General features: G+C 34.7%; 1 protein-coding gene across 6 annotated transcripts; it reads left to right on the forward strand.

The window, feature by feature from the left end:
* Positions 1 to 166: 166 nt before the first annotated feature.
* Positions 167 to 23,352, forward strand: LOC116343338 (kinesin-like protein Klp10A). 6 transcript variants are annotated; one of them, XM_031771348.1, is made up of 10 exons: positions 167 to 381; positions 1,667 to 1,728; positions 13,714 to 13,919; positions 14,821 to 15,033; positions 15,849 to 15,921; positions 20,881 to 21,214; positions 21,303 to 21,816; positions 21,896 to 22,555; positions 22,634 to 22,808; positions 22,881 to 23,352. In XM_031771348.1, exons 2-10 carry the CDS (start codon positions 1,677 to 1,679, stop codon positions 23,018 to 23,020), a joined length of 2,367 nt encoding a protein of 788 aa, XP_031627208.1. In that variant the 5' UTR covers positions 167 to 381; positions 1,667 to 1,676; the 3' UTR covers positions 23,021 to 23,352. The 6 variants fall into 6 exon arrangements, with proteins under 6 accessions (XP_031627208.1, XP_031627207.1, XP_031627209.1 ...); XM_031771347.1 differs by having other exon boundaries at positions 1,670 to 1,728; XM_031771349.1 differs by having other exon boundaries at positions 373 to 401.
* The last annotated feature ends 337 nt before the right edge of the window (positions 23,353 to 23,689 follow it).

Here is a 23,689-nt window from a genome sequence, read left to right on the forward strand (position 1 = left end):
ATAGAATAGAATATCTCGAAACTCTCGAAACCATCGAAATCGTATATGAAATACCAATGGAACATGTGGAATGTGAGCGCGGCGAAATCGTTTGACATTACATATTGGGCACACGTAAAAGTCAGAACAAGCATAAAGGGTACACCACTATGCAAACGGCTTTTCAGTTTTAAAAACTTACCGAACAATTTTGACGCATTCATACATCTGCTCGTACATTAAAAAAAAATCAAATATCTGTTGTATTCGTTTGTATCATATTTTTATAGTCTATTGTCATTAGTTTCGAATATACTCGGTGTAAAAAGTGCATTGATTCGTCATTTATATAAATATTTACCTAACAACGTGTCAGATAACAAATATCCAAATCGTTTTATGGTGAGTCAATCATTTTGATTGTGAGTTTAAGTTCGTATGCAGCACAGTCAATCGACAATTTATCGAAATTTAATTGAAGATTTTCTTTTTGAGTGAAAAAAATTATTATCTTAATTTGAATGAAAAAACGAATCAATTAAAATCATTTGCACGCAAACTATTTCCAGAAGTTCTAACTGGATCTATGCATGGACAGTGCATAAATATTCCATTGAAAATCCACTAGAAAAAAAAGATACGGAAATTATGTACTTTTATTTTGTGAAAATTATTTCCATATAAAAAAAATTCCATTGCATGTAATCTCTCATGAGCTAAAACAACAAAAAATCTCGGTACAAAAACAAAACAAGTACATTCAATCTAGACAAAAAAATTCAAACCCGAATTGTCGTTAATCATGGCGAAATGAGAGTTTTTTTCATCTTCTCATCTGTTTCGTTGCGACCTCTATGCCGACTATATTCCATCATGCACACGGACACATACATACAGACGAGAAGAGCGATAGAGATAGAGGATTGCGGTTGACAGTTGATCTCATCGCTGTGTATTTGTTGGTTTTTCGCTTCTCACCACTGTCACTTACCCACACTTACGTAACAAACGAAGCGTTTTTTCTATAGAGAGATTAACGGTGGCCATGCAATTCTCTCTCATTTCCATTTTCGCATCTGACTTCTAATTTTTTTTCTTCTGTGTGTTATAGTCGTGTGTGTGCGTGTGTGTTTGTGTGGTGTATGACACACCAATTTCATCTACACAACAAATAAAGCCTCGCTTTGTTAGTAAAAATTGATGGGCGAATTGAATACTTGTACAACGAAGCAGTGTATAGCTGTAAAACTAGCATAGCTAGAGCTCGACTCGAACACGAAAGAGTCAAAGCAACCACGAATGCGAAAATCAATCAAAAATTGAATTATTTTTTTAAAACAAAAGTTTGTTAAGTTTATTATTATTTGACAGGAGAAAATTGACGAAAATCAGCGTCAATAATTTTGCTCAGTGTTTGCATTTTGGATAAATCCAAGCGAATAAGTTGGAATTAGTGCGCAAACACACGTAAATAGCGAGAAATAGATTGCATTTCAATTTTTTTGGGAATGAGGAAATAGTTAATAAAAAAGACTACAGTTTTTGTGTGACCGATTGAATGTGTTTGAAAGAAAATTGATTTTGTTTTCGAGTTCAAATGAATTCCCATTGAAAATCATCAATTTCCCAATTTAATTCATTGTCGATTTAATGTGTTTTATGTCATATCGTGTTTAATTCAACGTAGCAGCATCAAAATGGAAGGTCTTATTAAAATTGGAGCCAGCGTCAACATAAAAAGAACCGATGGTGAGTACAAGCATTGCATTTCTTCTATTTTATTCCAGTGTGCAAGTTATGAGACAGCCAGTTTGAATTGCACTTTTGCCGTATGTTTTACCAATTGAAAATTTCCTTGAAAACCATTTCCAATTGGATTCGGTTCATTTAAAATGAAAACGCCGCTGCGATGATTGTGATGTCGACCATGGTGATGTGATTCAGTTGAACTGCTTTTTTGTGTCAAAATATGTTCTCTTTGTGTATATAGCACTTTCGAATAATGTTCAAAGAAAAATAATTTCCTTTGTGTTTATTAGAATCTGTTGGACACTTTGGTGACTTGACAAATAGATCGAATCGCATTATTTAAAGGCCAATTGGTCGGTCTGGCTCTTACACGCCAACTGTGTGTATGTTGTGCACTTTTTGGTACAGTTTTTTTGTTGTTGTTCTTTCGAAGCATATATTTTTGTTTGAAATCATCGCTACGGCGACGACATCAAATGGTGCCCGTTCGATGTCTTTTTGTTCACAACACACAGTGTTCGTCAGTCATTCACACATACACACATATGTATATACAAATCCAAACTCACAACTATTTGGCAACAATAACAAAGAGAAACGCGTGATAAATACAAAATGATATTTATCCGCATTTGTTGTTATTTGGTTGCATTTCATTCTTGCGCTTTTGTTGAATGTGATGCCAAAAAGAGATGGACAACCGTTGTTTGTGTGACTCGCGCGGCCCTTGCACAATGGCTTACAATACAGTTTTTTTTCGCGTCGTTTTTATTCGATTCCGAATCGCGTGGGATTATAAGCAACTTTCAATCTATCCAGCAATATGTTTTTTTTTTATTTTGCACCCAAAGCTTACAAGTGCGACCGAAACTGCGCTAACGAACCAACAATTAAGCCGAATTGAAATGAATCATTTTATCTTTATTGGTGGCAAGAGCAAATAACACTCTCACACTGCCAATTCCTATCTATTGCCATTTGCTATTTACTACCATTGCTTATTGCCAATGATACAGTCGCTGTTAGTTCAATAAATTGTTCATTGAGCTTGTGGCGAAGAGAAAACAAAATATTGGCCAAAAATCATTATACAGCAGGTTTCTAATCATTACTCTGCTTCCAAATGCGGCAGCCATTGTTTTGAATGGCTGAAATTTGCGTTTAAGCATCACATTCGCTCATTATATGACAATTTGGTAAACTTTTGTTGTTGTTTAGCAAACAATTGATATAAATGGGATTGTAAAAATGGAGGTATTAAATTGTAATTATGGTTGAGAGCAAAAAATGCATATTCAACCACATCGGTTGACTATCTAATGATTACTATTGAAGACAATGCGACGAGATAGAGAGAGAGAGAGAGTGTGTGTGTTCTCGTAAGCAATTGAGAAATTACATCGTCATGTACTCTCCCTGTTTTTCCAAAAGCCGCAATGGTTCGTTCAATGATTGCTTGTGCCATTTTCACCATAACTCCAAAAAACGATTTGGAAGTATTGACAACAGCCCGACGGCGACATTGTAGTAATTTTACTATTATTGAGCGTGAAACTTGCACTTTTTCCAGCTGTTCAATGGAAGGCATTGTTCAATCTATCGCCGCTCTCCAAACAGCACTTGAAACCATTGTGAAATATAAATAATCGACTCTAATTTAATGTGTTTACATTTTCATCGTCGTCAAAAATACCAAATGCGATTTATCGATCGGCTCACATATGGTTTGTTCTATTTCTATTTTTGAGGCAACGGTGGCAAAGAGAAAACGACTTTTGATATGAATTTGAAAAGTTTATGAGCAAAAGACAAATAAATGAATTTAGTTCAGCATTTCTCTGTCTATGTGTCCGACAATTGACCAGTGGTTGTTTGTTTTGTTTTGTTGGTATTATTGTCAAAAGCAAAATCCAATTTTTTGTTCCGAACTGAAAAATCGTTCTAAATGTTTTGTGTCAGTTTGTTTACTGTTGAACGGTGAAATGAAAAGATAAACCGAAAAAACAATCTGTTTTTCCTCAATTGAATGGTGGGCACTTTTATTGGTTTTCTTGAAAGTAATTTTCGTAAAAGTTTCTTTGCTTGTTTTGCAACTTTACATACCAACTGAAATTAATGACGCTGTCAGTATAAATCAGAGAAAGAAACATGCGTCGAATGGTGTTTTTAATGTTTATTTGGCCATAGGCAATATAAATATATATACATATTCTAGGTCATCTACGAATTGAATATATTTTTTTTGTCTTCGGTTATGTGTAGTTTTTTTTAAACATGAATATATTCACGTCGCTACACTTTCTCACCTTTTCCGCTTTCATGGCGAATCAAAAAAATAGTGTATCATCACCTTCGTGCACCAAATTCGTGTAGAGAAGCGCGGCTCGATTTGGATGAAATGCACATATATAAGAAAGCAAAATATTGATTTTATGACCGTATTCGGGCACCTCGTGCACTGTATACATTACACATTTTTGACAGCAAAAAATGGCTAGATATTACAATTGCAATGGATTGGCTCAATTTAACATGGCTCCAATTTCGTTCATCCTGCCAATCATTTGACGTTCAATCGTTTGATGGCACCAGTCAATATTTGCCATAGTCTTTACATTGTATATGCCAAGCATTAAAATGCTGATATAACATATTATATTACATAGTTTACCGCTAATTTAATCATTACCGTCCATAAATTGCTTTATTCTTTTGCAGCATAGAAAAAAAAGTCGAGAAGAAGACGAAGAGAAATAATTGTGGCCGTTTCAAGACAATTGAGCTGAACTAAAATAAAAATTGTTGCATTTGACCTATATATTTCTTAGTGGTGGCTTACATCGGGTCGGCCATGTTTGCTTGCCACTAAAATTCACTGAATATATTGCACGTCATTTCGCGGTTTCTTGTTATTGTTGCTGTTTGCTATTGTGTGAGCCAACGAATGTAACTTTATTTGTGAGATTATTAGTTGAACCACTTGAAGTAGTCGATCGCAAAATGTTCATGCCATAAAATTTGATTATAAAATTGCTTGACAACCGATAAACCAAACTATTCTCACATTGATTCGCAACACACATAAACTTCTAGCAAATTTAGCAGCAAAAATTCAACAACAGCAACAACACATAATGCTCAAGTGTAAATATTCGAAATTTTTTCTCTCTTTTTTTCCGTTTACAATCGACAAAACTTGAAGCGAAAAAAAAAACAAATTATTCCACTGTGCTATTTTCTATTTATCGTTATTTGTGTGGGCTGGTCATTTGGAATCAAATTCGTTCGACAAGCGAAAAAAAAACCAGCAACGACATGACCAAACTATTAAAAAAATCATCAATCGAGCAGAAAATATCGACGGTTTGCGTAGCTGTATCTGTCCAAGTGGAGAAAAATATCATATTCTACAATTTATGTGCATATCATGCTCGTGCCAATGTGCGTTTTTTCACACAAAACATTTTACGTTTTGTATCACTTGAATAAGATTTCTATTCAAATGCTAATGGCATTAATGCACGACACGAAACGATCGCACTTCCAATGACTCTGCGTCTCTTTTTCTGCTACGTCTTCTGCTTCTTCTTCATCTTTTACATCACTCTTTTGCGATCCCATTTAATTATTATGGTTTTTTTCTTGTTTCAATTTTTTTTTTCTGTTGTTTCTCCCGCAATTATTATTACACCATTGCATACGCTCGTTGTTACTTAAGATACTGGTGGTGAAAGAGAAAAAAACATTTATTCACACAGTGATATTGTAGAAATGAGCTATGAATATTGTTGCGTTTTTAAATTGAAAATGGAATATAATTAATACAGCCACACCGACATGCATTCATGCATCGGCCATAATTTTTTCAACTTCACGGATTCACTGTAGCAACTATCACCGCCACATAATCTCTCTTTCGGTCTCTCTCGCTCACGCAATTTGTTGGTAACATAACGAAAAAATGCCGCACAATTCCCACATGAACAACTTATACACAAGTTACACCGAATTATTCGACAAGAAAGAATAATGACAACATTTACTGAATGGAAGAAATTTAATAATAAGAATACGAACATCGCAAACAACTTCCATATACAATAAAAATAACATCGCATTGTAAGATATAGATTGTCGATATACAATAAAAAAAAAGTTGGAATAACAATTAAAGAACCGTTGAAGGATGAACGACACCGAACGTTCAACGCTCTTTGTTATTGTCAAACACATATCTGCGTCGTTAAATTAACACTAGTCTGCAATAAAAACCGACCACTTCATTGAAAGGAAGATTAACAATCGCATAAGCAGACTAAGTTCTAATTGAATCGACACTACCGATTATTAACTTTGTTGCTTTGGCATAATTCAAGACTACAATTCTTTATTGATCGCGTGAGTTTTGGAAATCCATATCATGCCAAGTGTTCATCACTAAATTTTGAATCATAATTCGACCCAACACAGTTTGAATGATGATCTGCTTCTGATGACTTTGAGATATTTAAAAATCGGCATTTAATATCAATTGGTTTTAGTCAATTAAGAATGATTCAAATTACAAAAAAAATAAAAAATTCAATGAATTTTTTTTTATGGAGGATAATATATAGTATCATTCAATTAAAGTGACCTCGGTGAGATCAGCCCCGAGAGTGAAAGAGAAAGAAAGAGATGAATGCATAAGTGTGAAAAAGAGCACATGGAATGTTTAAAATGAGCAAGCAAATCGGTTTTAGTGGCTTAGGCAAGTTGCAGACAGCGCGTTGCTATAAAAACACATATCTTTTTATCCAAGTTGTTTGGTATGGATGGATGTGTGCGCGCCTTTTCCTGTCGCTATCCATGTTTCGGACCATAAAGTTAGTGCACATTCATCATTCTCGCATGGAACATTTCCAGCTGTAGAGTTTTTTTTATTATTGCATTTTTCCGACTGTCATGGGATTGCATTCGATTATGAGAGTTGTGGTGAAGCAAGCACACTGAATAATAAAGTGTGAGGCAGTAGAAATATTGCCGTCTCACTTAAGGAATGACAAACCGAACGAAAATGAAGAAGCAGACAAATAAAAAACACAACTCGTGCAATCGATTCATTGCCATAAATGGTCTTAAGACGCCCATACACAAAGTGCTCTCTTCGACGTGACGCGTTGATGTTGCTCTTTTTATTTTATATTCTACTTCAATGTATATAGTTGTCTTTATATATATAGTTGTCATGCTAGTACTTCGATATGCACTTGGATACTTGAAGAAATATATATATATTTAATTTTCATTTCTGCTCTGGCCACATCGAAGTTCTCTCTCTCTATCTATCTTTCTCTCGCCCTCTTTCTACCTTTATTTATTTATAGCTTTCTGTCTCTAATTTGATATTCAATCACATTTCAGTTATGTATTGAGTATTTACGCTGTGCGCCTTGAATGGTTTTGAAATGTAAATGCAAACTATCCATCAATATAAAAAAGGTATACCGTAAAATCAAAAAAAACAAGTGGAATGATTTAAAATCGAATAGATTGATGTTGGTTGCATAAAATACGACATGGTTCTTTTTTTCATCTTCTTCTCCCGTTTGATGCTAAAATTAAATTCTATGAATGTAAACGAAGTTGATTTACATGAAGCTCGATCTATTTTACACATCGCATTGTAGCGCATGCAAGTGCATTTTCCAAACCCGACTACTGCAATCACACAGTCAGCTCTCGCATTTGACTGGCATAAATGACATATGGAGACGAAACCATATTTATTTCGCATTTGATTCTCTCTTCTGTCTCTCATTCACTCTCTAGGTTCCGTGTGTCTTCTCGATGGTGAGCACCGTACACACATGACCTTGACCTTAACATACACAAAATTGCGTTTTCATTTAAAATCAATTGCATTGAAATTTGCATTATGAGATATCATCATCAAGTACATTAGATATCAAATTGATGTATTCCAAATTGAAAATCGTATCTTTAATTATTACGAATTTGCATACCAATTCGATTTTTCTTCTTCATTCTTTTTTTTTTATTTTCGGGTCCAATTTCCATTTTAATTCCATTTGATTCTCATCAACATGAATTCGAAACTAAATAACCACTGTCCTTCCAAATGCAATTCAGTTTCTTTCTCTCTTCGTTGCTCTTCGTTTTAATGGTCTGAATGATGTGAAAACTTTTGATGGTCGATTTCCGATCGAGTATTTTATTTTCAAAATTAATCAATAGAAGAAGGAAAAAAAATTGAAACGCAATTCACTCAATTGCCACGGAATTGTTCTATTGAATGGCAGATGCAATTTATTTGTTTAATTTATGCACAGAAATAATTGAACAAACGGCAAAGTGCACCACTATATACAATAGTTTGCTGTTGGTATGTATATGTGTGCATTTGATCTATAGAGAATTGTTTGATTTAAACCGCTGCAAACAGCTGAGAAACAGTCCGGTTGGACACAAAAAAAAGTACACACACACATAAAATACATAAAGACTCTTTATTAAAGAGTGAGGCTACAGAGAGAATAGAGAACACAAAAACTAAGCGAATAATCAATAAAAACGACGCCACAACAAACGCAACGGATGAAACAACAGTTTTTGAAATGCGAGCATGAAAACAGAACAAATAGATGTACACCATACAGGCGTGTATAGACACACCGACAGAGAAATAGAAAATGAAGAGACACCACATTCAACAGAACCGCGAGGCTTATTTGTTGCTGTTATTAAAACGGAACGCCGTTATATGTGCGTGATTTGTACACACATCAACATCATCAAACAGTAAAACAAAATCGAGATTTTGTCGACTCGACTCGAGAACAAAATGAAGCAAATTATGTGATGGTTAATTAAGCGTAACACACTGTGTAATGAAATACGTGAAAAGAGAGAGAAAGAGAGAGATTGAGTCAGAGATTCTGAGGAATGAGATTTGTTCTTTGAACCATTGTTTCTAAAGCCATCGTTTTTTGTCATTCTCGGTTTTGTTTGATGTTTGATATTACTTTGTTGGCCAACAACGCAAACAAATACAAACGAGGCCTATCATCACAGCATCATTCCATATAAACGTCTCATCTGTCCACAATATACAATTTACCTTTTGAAACTGGTCATACATTCGGTGCCTGACTATGCTAATGACTATGTGATGCAACATGCAAGCACACATTGTATACCTGATAATCGGAGAAAATTGTTATTTTCACAAGCTATGGTAATTCGGTGAATTTATGAACCCAACGTGTATTGCGTTCATTTCCGAAAAGATATTGCACACACCGAAATGACAACTATATAATCTGCGTCAGAACAATCTCAAGGGCTTAAACTATTATCACTATGGTCTGAGATGAAAACCCATATACGATTTCATTGTTATAACATAATAATCTTTTGCTACGCTCTAACATATGCCATTCTTCCGTTCACCATATCTTTCTCTCTGCCAAAATATGGGAAACGCCTGTTTTATTCAAAACGAAGAGTATTCGAAAGTATATGCTCGACAGCATGGCAGAGAATTTATGCGGTGTAGAATCATAAGTTCCATGCCATTCATTTATTTTGACATCTGAAATATTCCGTTTCATTAAATTTCAATCTAACATCTATAAGTGATATTTAATTGCTGTCCATTTAATACATATATTCAGCCATGTGCCTTTATTAATGATTTAACATAACAACGGAATATTTAACGATGACATCTAAGAAATGATTTAACTCATTTTGGCATAAACTATTAATCATGTTCGACAAAAGCAAAAAAAAAATTATTTGAATTTTTTTTTTCAACCAATACAGTATATATTTAGTTGTGATGAAAAATTTATTTAAATCAAGCAAAATAAAAAGAATCTGGAAAAGAGAAGAAAAGATGAAAAAAAGATAAAGTGTTTATCATAAAATGTATCAAGATTCAAAACCCTGTCATCAAATGCAACGTAATAAATGGAGTAATCTCAATTTTCGCATAAACTCTAATCAACAAATGATTATTATTAGTTTATAAGATTAAAATCAGAAAAAACAGCTCATCATGAATAGAATACAACGGCATTTTGCTGATAATAATATAAAATAATCAGAAATGGAATTATTGATGGAAGTACAGGTGAATGTGGGAATGTCATAATCCGTTGCACGCTTTAAAATGTCGTACGGTTGTGATGACACATTTTTGTGTGATGCCATTGAAAATGATAAATGAAATCGCAACCGACTCATGACTCGATTCAAAGCACATCGTGTTTAATCCAACTTTGGAATGTTGCTTGTATTATTTCTATTTGGAGTGTGTGCACGAGTGATGCTAATCTAGTTTCGTGTATTGAATTGTAAGGATGGGGGTATTCTATTTAAAAGTCAATTAATTAATGCCTTGATTCCGCATTGCTCGCTCTTTCACTCGAACCTTTTCCAGTGTGCTCATGAAAACCTACGTATACCTTAATTCATCAAACGACGAGAGAGAGAGAGAAAAATAGAAGAAAAGAAAATTGCACCGTAATCCTGTACGGATACACTTGGTATCCGTACGACAAATTGAGATTCGGTCGAAATGAACCATTTTGGGGTCTTCAACTGTTTTATGTTGTTCTATTTTTAAACGTGGAAATTGTTGTGATTGACGGTCATGTTTCAACTGTATTCGTGTTGTGACATGTTATTTTGGCTTGTTTTCTTTTTGCACATCGGTTGCGAATTAATCATCTATTTTCGTTCATTCGCATCTAAAAACCCGTTGTGGCGTCCGTTTGCACGATTGTTCGCATACTCAACGTAATGACTCACAGGCCAATTTTCTTGTGCTCTTATATAGCCAAAGAAATACAAGCGCAAATAAACAAGTATCTTTTTCAGTGTGTTTGTATCATTTTGGCGCTTGATTCTCACTCTTTCGGTCTTTTCACTATAAATAAAATACAAACATGTGGCTGTTATACGAGCTAAAAGTAAATGTCGTAGCGGCAACTCACACATAATTGGCAATGGCATTACCACTGCTTCGTTTTACGCTGCACTTCAATGTGCCCCGATCAGAACTGAAATTGAAGCGAAAAAATAACAAAAATAAAGCCCCACACAAATAAGAACGTGCGTCGAAAACAAAACAACAAGAAGAAAAAATAACTGGTGACATATACGTGCAGGCGCATATTTTATATCGTTTCGATCACAATAAATACAATGAGTATTGCGTTGTGAATTCTTTGGAAATTTCCGGTTAAGAGCCCCAATTTCAAATAATAGATCCAGTAAATAAACCCAATTTAAACTGAATCACTCTTTCACTTTTGGTATCTCTTTCTCGCTTTGCCGGTCGCACACTTTGAACAAATTGTTTGTCCTGAGAAATAATTCAATTTAGGCAGCAGAAGAGCGCTGTAATGCGTTGTTCGGCGAAACATCGTGACCCGTTTTCATCGTAAATTCATTTAAAAAAAAGTAACCCAGTAATTGAACACAAATCATTCGTATGTGTTAATTAATAAAATTTTCTGGCACAATTAGCCAATTAGCTGGAGTCAGACGATGAGCGCTCGTTTAGTATCGACCGTACTCAGTTGACGATTTTCTCTCTCTTCGTATCGTGATTTGCTCGAGTTGTTGAGATCACTAAGAGAGAAATCTGTTTGGTAAACAGTATCGAGATGAGCCGACTTGTTATGCAAGTGTCAAACCTAATTTGATTTTCCCAAATGATTCAATTTATTAAATCCCATCTAACGAGTATGTATACAAACACGCGACTCACATTAACATGATTAGTGTCTGTTCTTTTTATATCGGCTCTTGTTAGTGTCGAACGCAATTCAAATGTCGATTATGCCTTTAGTCTAGACAATTGTTCATGATGATAACAGTATCTATCATGAATGCGCAAAGAAAAAACCCCTTCACTATTTCTCAATGTGAAAACAAAACACATTTTGTGGGCTCGACACAACGTTAATTTCATTATTGATCCACACACTAGATGAGAACCATATTTGTATTGTCTACGTCATCTATTTTCAATTGTTCCTTGCGAAATAAAAGAATACTATCGCAATACCGACTGGCACATTTGATCCATAACCACATCGTACGATTACTATTTGTAGAGACATATCAATTGAAATAATCATCAAACGATTGTGTACTTCTTTTTTTTTCAAATATAATGCGAAATTGATACAGGCAAAGCATTATCATAATGACGTAAAATTGAAATAAAAGAATCGATCCACTTTCAATCGCTATTCGATGACATAATTTGATCAGCATTCATGGTGCATCTATTGAATGCGTTGAAATCATTCTCTCCAGCACAATTTGTCACAAATTCAAAACAAATCCGGACATTTTGCACAACAAAATTGCGCATAGGTCAGTGATTATTTTGAACGAATAAAAATACAAAAACACTTAATATTTAATAGGTTATCTACGTATTTCAAGGTGATGCAATGTTTCCAAAAAGTAATATAAATCACGACCGATTTGGCTGACTCAAAAAATTATATAAATTCAAACGAAATAGAAACATTGAAAATGCAAAAAATCCCACGTTCCAGCCAATAAAAGTATTAATGATATCAACAATTATGTTTGTTTATTATCATGTGGTGGTGGTGGTGCCGTTACGGTTGCCTATATAATTCATTGAGCTTCTCGACTATGTAGTCGATGCTAATATGTATTTTTTTCGCCATAAAATTGATAACCTCGATGTCGACTTATCAAATTCGAACTACACTGGTGCAGCCAATGCTTTAAAATATACACCGAACAACGATTGCATGGATTTACAACAATAAAAAAACATTCACGGTTTCGATCGGAAATATCAACTTCACATTAAATAATTGAGACACAGTTCAATTCAGACATCGTTTGACGAAGCATCGAACAAAAAATTTGCTTTCAGCAACAATATTTCAGTGAGATTGAAACGATTCAAAGAAGAAGAAAAAATAATGGCAACAACAAAAGTTGACTAATTTGTGTTGTATCATTAAATTTATTGATCAAACAGTGAGTGAATGTTTGTCGAGAGAGTCGGTGTGCCGCTTTGAAAATAAAAGTTTGTTATTTGTTGTTATTATTACTGAAATGGCAGTGCGTTAAGTGCTTTTCTTCAAATAGAGAGTGAAAGGGTTTTCTGTTCGGCTGTTGTTTTCTGTTCGACTTTGATAGAAAATTAAATTAGGACATCGTCGTTGTCAAAATGCCTTCGTGGATCAAAAAGCGCTTTCAAGTATTAAAAAAGGATTTAATTAATAACTTGGTCATTACAAAGAGCCAACAACCAAATTCAGCGTCAAAAGATTTACAAGAACTGTGCGAAAACATTAACAATGAACGCATCACAAATAATATAAAGTCACCCATTCAGAAAATTCGCAACGATTTAAAAAATGAACATTTCCGTAATAAAAGTGATGTGAATGCATACCATGATTACGCGAAGTGGCGTGACCAAGTTTTAATAAGTCAAAACAATTGTGCGCTACGGTGCATAAAAGAAGAAAAAATCAACAACACTGATAAAAACACAACGACGACGGCGACGGCGGCGACGGCGGCGGTGGCGGCGTCGCCGACGGTGGTGGTTGTTGATACAAAACGATCGGTCGGCGCTATAAATCAAACTTACGATTGTACATCTTCGGCTCCCGACAACCGGCACAATCACGCCAATAATAAATTAACAGCGGTGTCGGCGTCGAGAGATAGCGCGGTCGATGACGCAAACTGTGATAGTGAAAGTGAGTTTTGTAAGATCGAAATGATGAAATAAAACAAAATAGAGAGAGAAAAACTCAGAATATTGGCAAACATGTGCAAAATCTGAATCATAACAATGACAGAGAATTTCTAGATTATTATTTCTTACATCAGCTTTGGATTTTTTTTTTATATTTTGCTAGAAAAATCATGTGGGCTAATTTTTTCAATGTATTTCTTTCTTTTTAGGTCGGATACATTCGGCTATGGTATCGAAAATAAACTATGAAGCGCGTTCAGTTACCGTTGAATGGTACGAACGTAACGAAACAAAAGGAAAAGAAATCGAGCTGGATACAATTCTTCAATTGAATGCCGAATTAGCTCAACAAGAGGAATTGGCCGCATCCATGCCTAAAATTATCAAACAAACATCATCGAATGCCTTGACGAGAGTGAGTACTTATATATTCTATTATTTTTTTTTCGTTTTCTTTTCTCCGCTGAAGTTTCACTCGCGTTATTAATTGTTTCATGTACTGTAAAAAAAGCGAATTTTTCGCTGGAAAATTTCTTCCATTCGACTTGCCTCACTTGTCGTTAATTAGTTTATTGATTTTTTTTTCTTCGCTCGCTGTTATTTTCAAGTATTAAAAAAGTATTTTAGATTGCGTTACTTTTTATATTGTAAACACACAACTGCAATTTTCGTGACACAAAATTCAAGTCAGCGTTTCCATAGCGCCCCATGTTCTGTGTAACTAACGTCACTGTTGACATGTTGCTAGGATCAGTTTTTCGATGGCGATAATCCAGAAAGCATTTTGCATTGTGTCGGACGGAAATGAATACTTCAAGTGCTGTTTCATAAAGTGCCGACTTATTTTACGGTATTTTCTTCTGCTTTCAAATTCCAAACTAATATTGCCATCATACAACGAGAGAATGGTTGCTATTTAGTTTGAGTGAACAAGAAGAGAGAAAAAATTCCATTTAATTTTTTATCAAGTGGTTGAAACAGATGTTTCAAATTTTTTTCTACCTCGATTCGGTAAGTGAGCAATATGGTCAAGGAGCATTTTTATGAACCATTTTATATGGGGTGCAAATGGAATTTGATTGGCTTGCTTTCGCCATTTCTTCGCCAGCTTTTAAAAATAAATCGAAATTGGTTTTTATTTTTCATTCGCTAGAATTACACGATTATCATTTTCATTGCAAAATAGACCGAATTGGAGGTCAATAGCAAAAGTTATAGAGTTTAGTTTGTGATTGAATTGAATATTTTAAAGTATAATAATGAATTTACGCGTACAAAAAACCCCTAAAAATAAAAAAAAATGAAACCACCCAAAGGACCAAACCACAAATTCATCGGATGAGCAGTGCGACGACGATGAAGACGAAGAAGATAGCTATTATGATGAAGATGGCCAACTCCCAACTGCAATGGTTATGTCCACTGAGAAAACTTCCGGCCAATCCATATCGAATAACGGTAGCGGCGCCACATTATCCATCCGAAACACCAAATCGGTATCTAAAAAAAGCAAGCCTGTTGTTATCAATGTTCGTCCAGTTTTCATGTTTTTAATACTTTGCGATTTTTTTTCCTTTAAACTTTTTTTTTGTTTTGCTCCTTCGTTCTTCCGTTTTTTTTATACGGTCTCACTCTGGCGGCCACGTTTTTTATACGGTTCACTGCTTATTTTTTGTACAGCAATATCTTTTGTGACATATTTTTTCCTTTTGATTTGGTTTTGTTGACGTTACCTTGGTTTGTAGATTGGATATGCGTTTGGTTTGCTTCTTTTTTTACGCCTCAAAATGAAATTATTATTTTGATTAAATTATATCTGATTTGAATTTATATGAAAATTGACTTTTATTAAGGAGCACACACACACACATACTTTTTGCACAAAACTCGCACTCCGATTCTCAATAAGTAAGCGCTTATGGAGAATCAAAATGTACAGCAGTATTATATTGGGTAGTGATTTGTTCACGTGAAATAAGCCTTGATAAGTGATTTGAATCTTTGTATGATTGCATGCAAATTGATTGAAATTCAAATCATCTATCAAGGTTTTCGAGTCAAATACCGGAGCATTTACATTTTACATACATTCTTTCTTTCTCTCTCCCTGTCTTTCTCGGTTCAATTTCTTTGTAATGTAGCTATAAATCACACAGTGGGAAAGCCAAAATATTATTCCTTTTCTTGATATGCAAATTGATCTTTTGTATGTGGATGTATGTGTGTGTGCGCTGAAATTGTATTATACACGCTCTCATAAAAAATTCATGTGCTGTGTTATTCGTTCAATATAAATTCAGTGGCGGTATTGACAAATTTAAATGGTCTTATTTTGTTTTTACAGGATGCGACACAAGGAAACATTAGGTTTAATCGAGGAACTGGAAATCAACATTCTATGAGTTATGCATCAAATGGTGAGTAAATACGTTTCAAGTTGTTTTAATACAAACAATTTAAGCTCATGTTAAATAGGCCCCAAATTGCTATTAACGTCAACATTTGCAGCACGCATATCTTTCTAGTACAATCGAAAAAGGATATTTATTTATTTTTTATTCGATATAACTGTCATAGCCTGTGAGTCGGCCTGATGCGACTCGAAAAACCCGATTTTCGATTATATTTCATTCATTGGCCATGACTGTTCATTTCACTTTCATTTCGATAACACGAATCAAACAATATTTCAATATTGTCAGTGGACATTAGCCGCATTTAGGTCAATCGACAGACCCCATTTTACCCACCATCAACAAACCAAACGGTTTAAATGCGACAACACCATAAAATATGTACATTGCTTCTGACTTTGTGAATAAATCATGGAAATGCTTGTGATAGTTCAAATTTACTTACATATTTCTTAGCGCATTCAACATCAACGTTTTCTTTTCAACCATGTAAGCAGCAAACACGAGTCCTTCGAAATGGTTTTTTTCGAACATTTTTTTTGTCGAGTCGCACGAACATATCATAAGTGCTGTAATTAGGTGGCTATGCTCATGATTTTAATTACCGCATGAAATCGAGTCACAACGAGTGTGAGGGAAAAAAAATCAGTAAATTGGTCAATTGACCGGAGAAATTCATGCCAAATCGTGTGCTTTTGTCGTCGAGTATGATTAAACAATGGAATTTTCAAAAAAGCATACAAATGACTCTTAATTACGGGATAAGAAATTGTCGAAAAAGTAACAAAACACTTTCGTCGCAATCGAAAGTTTCGAAGTAATAAAAGCCAAATCATTCATTTCAACAATGTAGGATGAAATGACGTCGCTTGAGTCTATTCGCCGGCGTTTCGGTGAATGCATAAATGTGTAAGCATAATTACGGAATCGTAAAACATTCGTTTTACAACATGTGCTTTACAAGTGCAGCATTGAACTAAAAATGCATATCTCTTCACGCCAAATTCTATATTGATCTTGACCAATATATTCATGTTCAAAAGGTGTCCAAGTGCAATTTCAATTGCAAATTTATATAATTATTACGCCAAATGTGGAACACAGTAAGACAATAATATAAATATAAAAAAAACAACGCAGACGAATTCTGTCGAATCGAAAAAAAGCGTTGGGATTTTTCCGCCAGTGATTTTATCGCTGCCACCATTGTCAATCGCATTTAATTTGTGTTGGATTTTCCGCAACATGACCACCTACATTTTTATTCACACGTGCGCGCAAAATTCACTCACAGTGTGTAAATAAAGTGCCACGTACCACAATTTTCCGACCAGCACACAAAAACACAACGGCAACCAAACGAGAGAGAAAAGAGACATGCATGTTCCAAAGTGACCAAACAAACCGAGTTAAAATTGAATTGTGTGCACGATTTTAGCAGACGAAACGTCTCTTGTGCATTTCAAATTGCTGTTATTACAAAGTATAAAAAAATGCTTTATTAGAAGCACGAATCGAAGCAATTAATATATGGTTCAGTACATTGCGCGCTCTGTACGCAACTCAAATACGGCAAAAGCAAAGCAAGCACGAGAATCGACCAGAATGTACGTATGAGGGATAAAAAAACAGCATTTATTCAACACTTTGATTTTCATTGTGCGATTGGACAAATGGTTCGGTACGTACACTTTTTTTTTTGTTTACGGTATGTTGGTTACCACGGCCACGAGCGTTCCGCTTGCCCGAACGTCTGGTTGTATAGAGTGTTTTACCAGCTCGGATAGTTGAAATCCAAATCAGTTAATATTTTCATCACGGTACGTGGAAGCCACTTCGATAACGTACATTACCAGTCATACATCACATTCAAATCGAATACGATTCGATCGTATCGTCAAATAACAAACTCATTACACAAATTGCACATCAGTCTTTCACTCTTTGCATAAAAAAGTGAACGTAGAAAGAAAAAAAAAATCGAAAATGAGCTTTTATGTTGTCGCATGAAACAACTTTCAATATATACTATATATGGATTTGTCGTAATAAATCGATTCGATTCGAATTGAACGCGTCGTGTTTTTCCATTTGATTGCTGCTACCAAATCATCACATGCAACAAACGTTGTTCAACCCGAAACCAAGTCAGACGTGCATACACCGTGTGTCCTCTTGTATCAACAACAATTAGCCCCCGTTGTCAACAACACAATATTCAACGCCAAATGTGAAGAAAACCGTTTTGAATTGCCGAAATTTACTGTTTATTGTTTCGGTTTTATTTCGTATTCTAAACAAAACGTACCCTCTGTGTAAAGAGTTGGGCAACAAAAAACGAATTTTAAATTTTTCATTGTGCATTTTTCGTGAACAATTGTGGTAAGTGGATTTACCGAAGATAATATTGACACACAAGCACACAAAGTGAGAAGACAAGCACAGAAAGAAACAAGTGTCTAATGCGATTTCGATTTGGATTGATTTGCAATTTAACGCGTATGTGATATTTGCGTGAGTGTATTCAAAATGAAAATCGATTCAAAGCAACTAAAAAGCAATAAAAGTGAGTAAACGACTGTATTTTTTAGTATCGAACGAAAGGCGACGTGAAACCTAAGCCCCGTTCGTATAAATCATTTTTATCAGAACGGAAAAAGCGTGTGGATATTTTTTTTTTATTTTTGGTTTGAAAAACGAAAACGATAGAAAATGTATTACGCCAGCTTACAATCAGCTGATCAATTTTATTACAGTATCTGTTTACCGATATTCTCTCGGTTAAAAAGAGAAAATGTAAACGGTGATTTGCATGCGCTACCGCAATTACTTTATCGATTTTGTATCGGTTTCAAAGTTTCAATCGTTCGATTGTTCGACAGAAGCCGTTTGTGATGTGTACTCTGCGTGTATTTACTATCTATGATTTATGGCATGTTTCAATAGTGTGTGCCTTTTTTTTCTAACCATATCAGACGTTGAATACATTCCTTTGAAAACAGATGTATCGCATCGATAAATCAACCGATTGAGAAAATGAAAATAAAACAACGAACACATCTACTAATTATTTGTGTTGTGAAAGAGTGTAATTAATGCGAGTATTTGTTTTCATGGGCGTTTGTATATAAAATATATTCACTATCATTGCCTTGGTAGAACGGCATGTTTTATCCACATTTGGATTATTTCGATTCGTGCCGAGCGAGAAACATCGTGAATTGAATGCATACAATGTGTGCATTGTTTCATTTATCTGTTCTGAAAAGGATGTTCTAGCTTCCTCGACACGACATTCCATTGGAGAATCGTGTGACTATGTGAATGTGTATGTATTCAAGTGCTGGAAAATCTACGCAATATGGTGTTCAATCATGGTCTCATTTCCATTTTTCACTCACATCACTTTGAATCAGACCAATCATCAATCTGATTCGTAGCAAATGAAAAATGACATTTTTTTATTCAGCCAACATGGTGTGTATTTCACAGAGGTCATGGCAGCCACGAATCGAATATGTGACCACCATGACCGTGAATGATATCCATTAAAAATGTAAAACGAATAATGTTCATATATTTAGTATCCGTGTGTATCTATTTCTCTCTCTCTCCCTTTTGATTATGGCCCATTTGGAAATAGATACATGTGTGTACAGTGTACACCTTAGTAGTTTTCACTTAAAATGAAACAAAAACCATATCCATATATAGAGCAATTTAACCGGAAAACTAAACGTGTAATCGATGCAAAACCATACGAAGAAAATTAATAGAAACGGTGTATAACCGTTTCCAATCTCAAACCAATTTTCAAGCAATCGGTGTATATTGCTTGCACAGTGAAATTGGTATATGGCCATTAACAAATGCATTGAATTAGATTGGATTCGATAAAATGGATAAATATCAGTTATTAAGAGACACATACACACCGTGCACATACGGTAATTGAACATTTTGTATGCGTATAGTTCTACTTGAATTGATCGAAAAGTAACGGCCATAAATTTATAAATAGTATTTTCTTTTTAAAAAATCGTGTGAACTGCACCGTGTTCACCATTTATGGTCATTTTGTCGATGCTTTCTTTATTTTGTTGCAAATAAACAAACTAACGCTTCTTTTGGTTTTCATTCTCGTTGCTAACGTTACGCGCATTATGCTCAACGGTCAAAAAACCAAAGTGGGGCGGCGACGCATTTTACGTACACTTCATTTCAATTCTGTTGTACTCAAATTATTTGTTACTATGAATTCTTTTTTCAACAACACACTACATTGTAATATATCTATATAAATGTGTTGTGTTAAATGTGAAAAGTTTTTCGTTATTTTCCATCGATCTTTTTTTTTTTGTTGAATTGATTTGATCCGATTGATTGATTGTTGAAGACGTAAAAAATAGCAGTATCGAGAAGAGAATTTGTTTAAAAATATGGAAAATTGCCGTTGTATTTTTCTTTTGTGGCGTTAAAATGTCGGTTATCAAAGCAAAGTGTATCAAACTCACATAAATAAATGAAATGTGTACCAGTTGCGACTCTAGAAGCAACAATAAATGGATTTTTTTTTCATTGAAAAGAAAAACAGCCAATATCGAACATTTTATTTATTTTCGTACAGTTTATTGAACTTTTCGAACGAATTATTATGTATATCATGTCGAAGTTTATCGTCTAATTGACCATTTTCATAGAATCGGTGTTAGATTTTCATAACGGTTCCTCAATTCAACACATATAATAAGATTTTCTAGTGTGCACTGCGCGTTCATTTGAAAATAATGAATTTTCTTTGTTTGTTCTTTGCCGAAAAAATTCAATGAATGAACTAATTTTATTTTGCAAAAGTTGACGTGGATGGTTTTTTTTATTTTTATTTGAAACGCATGGGGTTTCCATTGTTAAATTACGTTGAACAAATGATGGGACGTTTTCTTTTGTGTGCATTTTGTACAGGTAATCGAACGGCCCGAACGACTACCAATCAAAACGGTCAAGGCGATCACATCGAAAATATTCCACCACAGTCACAATTACCCACAAAAACATCGTCAATTCGAAACACATCCAGAATGTCGATGGTACAACCGGCGCCCGCACCAGCTCCCGTTATTCAAACAACTGCAACTAATCCAACCGGACGACGATCTTATGTGGTTAAAGAGGTCGAGCGATTGAAGGAAAATCGTGAAAAACGACGAGCACAACAAGCCGAAATGAAAGAACAGAAAAACGCGCTGATGAACATGGATCCAGGCAATCCAAATTGGGAATTGGCCGCCATGATACGGTAAGTTTTCATTTTTTTTCCAACTCTTACGAATTGTGAAAAATAATAAAATGTTTGTTTTTTTTTAATTTTCGTGCATACGATGCAGTGAGTACCAGAGTCAAATTGATTTCCGACCATTGACCGATGGTCAAGCCATTGAAGATCATCAAATAACGGTGTGTGTGCGCAAGCGTCCAGTCAGTCGTAAAGAAGTGATGAAAAAAGAATTGGACGTTATATCGGTGCCGAACAAAGATCAATTAATTGTTCACGAACCGAAGACAAAAGTCGACTTAACCAAGTATTTGGAAAATCATAAATTCCGTTTCGACTATGCATTCGATGACTCATGCACAAACGAATTGGTCTACAAATATACCGCAAAGCCTTTGGTTAAAACCATTTTTGAGGGTGGCATGGCAACATGCTTTGCATACGGTCAAACTGGTTCGGGAAAAACGCATACGATGGGCGGACAATTTAATGGAAAAACTCAAGACTGTAAAAATGGTATTTACGCAATGGCCACTAAAGATGTATTTAGTTTGCTTAATGGTCCAAAGTATCGTCATTTGAACTTAATGATTTCGTGCAGCTTCTTTGAAATTTACAGTGGAAAGGTATGTATTTGTATTGCATTTCAAAGCCGTTCGTTGCCAAATGGAATTTCATTGGTTTTTTTTTGGATTTTAATTTCAGGTATTCGATTTGCTCGGCGACAAGCAAAAGCTTCGAGTACTCGAAGATGGTAAGCAGCAAGTGCAAGTGGTCGGTTTAACGGAAAAGGTCGTCGATAGTGTCGAAGAAGTATTGAAATTAATTCAGCATGGTAATGTGACACGTACCTCAGGTCAAACATCAGCCAATGCCAATTCATCGCGATCGCATGCTGTATTCCAAATTGTATTACGACCACCGGGCTCAACACGTATTCACGGTAAATTCTCATTTATCGATTTGGCCGGAAATGAACGTGGCGCTGATACATCATCGGCCAATCGGCAAACACGCATGGAAGGTGCCGAAATCAATAAATCACTATTAGCATTGAAAGAATGTATCAGAGCATTAGGTAAACAAAATGCACATTTGCCATTCCGTGTTAGTAAATTGACACAAGTGTTGCGAGATTCGTTTATTGGTGAAAAAAGTAAAACCTGTATGATTGCCATGATATCGCCCGGTCTAAATTCATGTGAACACACATTGAATACATTGCGGTATGCAAATCGTGTCAAAGAATTGGTCGTACAAGATCCAGAAATGCGAAACGATGACGTCGAAGAAATGGAATCCGATGACAATCACAAAAATGGTGACACAAACGAAAATGAATATGCACACTTACGATCGCTCAGTGTAAGTACACCAAATAAAATCCAATTTCAATCCAAAATTGCAATCATTTCCATTTTTAAAATCATTCTTCAAACACAGGAACACGATATGTCCGATGATTTACTCAACCAGCATGCAGCCATATCGGAAATTCAGCAAGCCGAAGAAATCGTTGTTGATCAACACAAAGCTATCAACGAATTTTTGACACAACTTGTACCAGAAACAATCGATCTGTATAACATGACAAATAATGTGGACTATGATCAAGACGGTAGGCTGAAATCACACCCATCCAAATAGAAAAATTCGATTCAAAATATTTATTTTTCTCTTTTATTTACAGCTTATAGTAAACGCGGTGAGGAGATCTTTTCCCAATTAGCTGACTTGGCGACAACTTGTCGAAACTTGATGGCCGATTTCCGCGGTAAACTTGCGAATGAAGAAATGCTTTCACACAATGTACATCCCGGCAAACGTTAAATTTATACTCACCTTTCGTTATACACAAGAGTTAAGAGATAAAAAGAAAATGAATCACACACAAACACATCAATTTTTGTTATTGCATGAAGAGAGTTTTAAAACAAACAAATAATTGTGAATGAAAAGAAAAAAAAAACAAAAGAGAAAAATGGAAAGAATAATCCGATTAAAAATCAATTCATTAATTCTAACAAATACAAACTACTCAATTCTCATCACTTCACAACATAAAATGCTGAGAAAAAACAAACAAACTCTATACTCAATCTAATCAGCAAAATGTCATGTTATATCAATATCAGACAAGAAAAATAAAAAAAACAACCACATTTGTTAATGCTTTGAATGAAATTTTTTGCAACAAATTCCACAATTTACTTGGCCGCAAAACAAAACATTGAACCATTCGGTAAATTGAAAAAAAAAAAAAATTAAAAATTCAAAAAAAAAAATTCATTGGTAATTTATTTTATAATCAATAATATTAATTGGATAAAAAAACAAGAAGGCAATTAATATTACTATTAACATTAACAAGAACCAATAAGAAATAAAGGAACGAAATTCTAAAAAAAGAATGAAAACTCTGTGTATTTTCTTGCATTCTTTGACATACAGTGTGGTAGCGAAGTTCAAAGGGCTATTCACCTTTGAGTTGCTGTAAAA

The sequence above is a fragment of the Contarinia nasturtii genome, unplaced genomic scaffold, assembly GCF_009176525.2.
Source record: "Contarinia nasturtii isolate CC-2019 unplaced genomic scaffold, AAFC_CNas_1.1 Cnas_scaffold_993, whole genome shotgun sequence".
NCBI lineage: Eukaryota > Metazoa > Arthropoda > Insecta > Diptera > Cecidomyiidae > Contarinia > Contarinia nasturtii.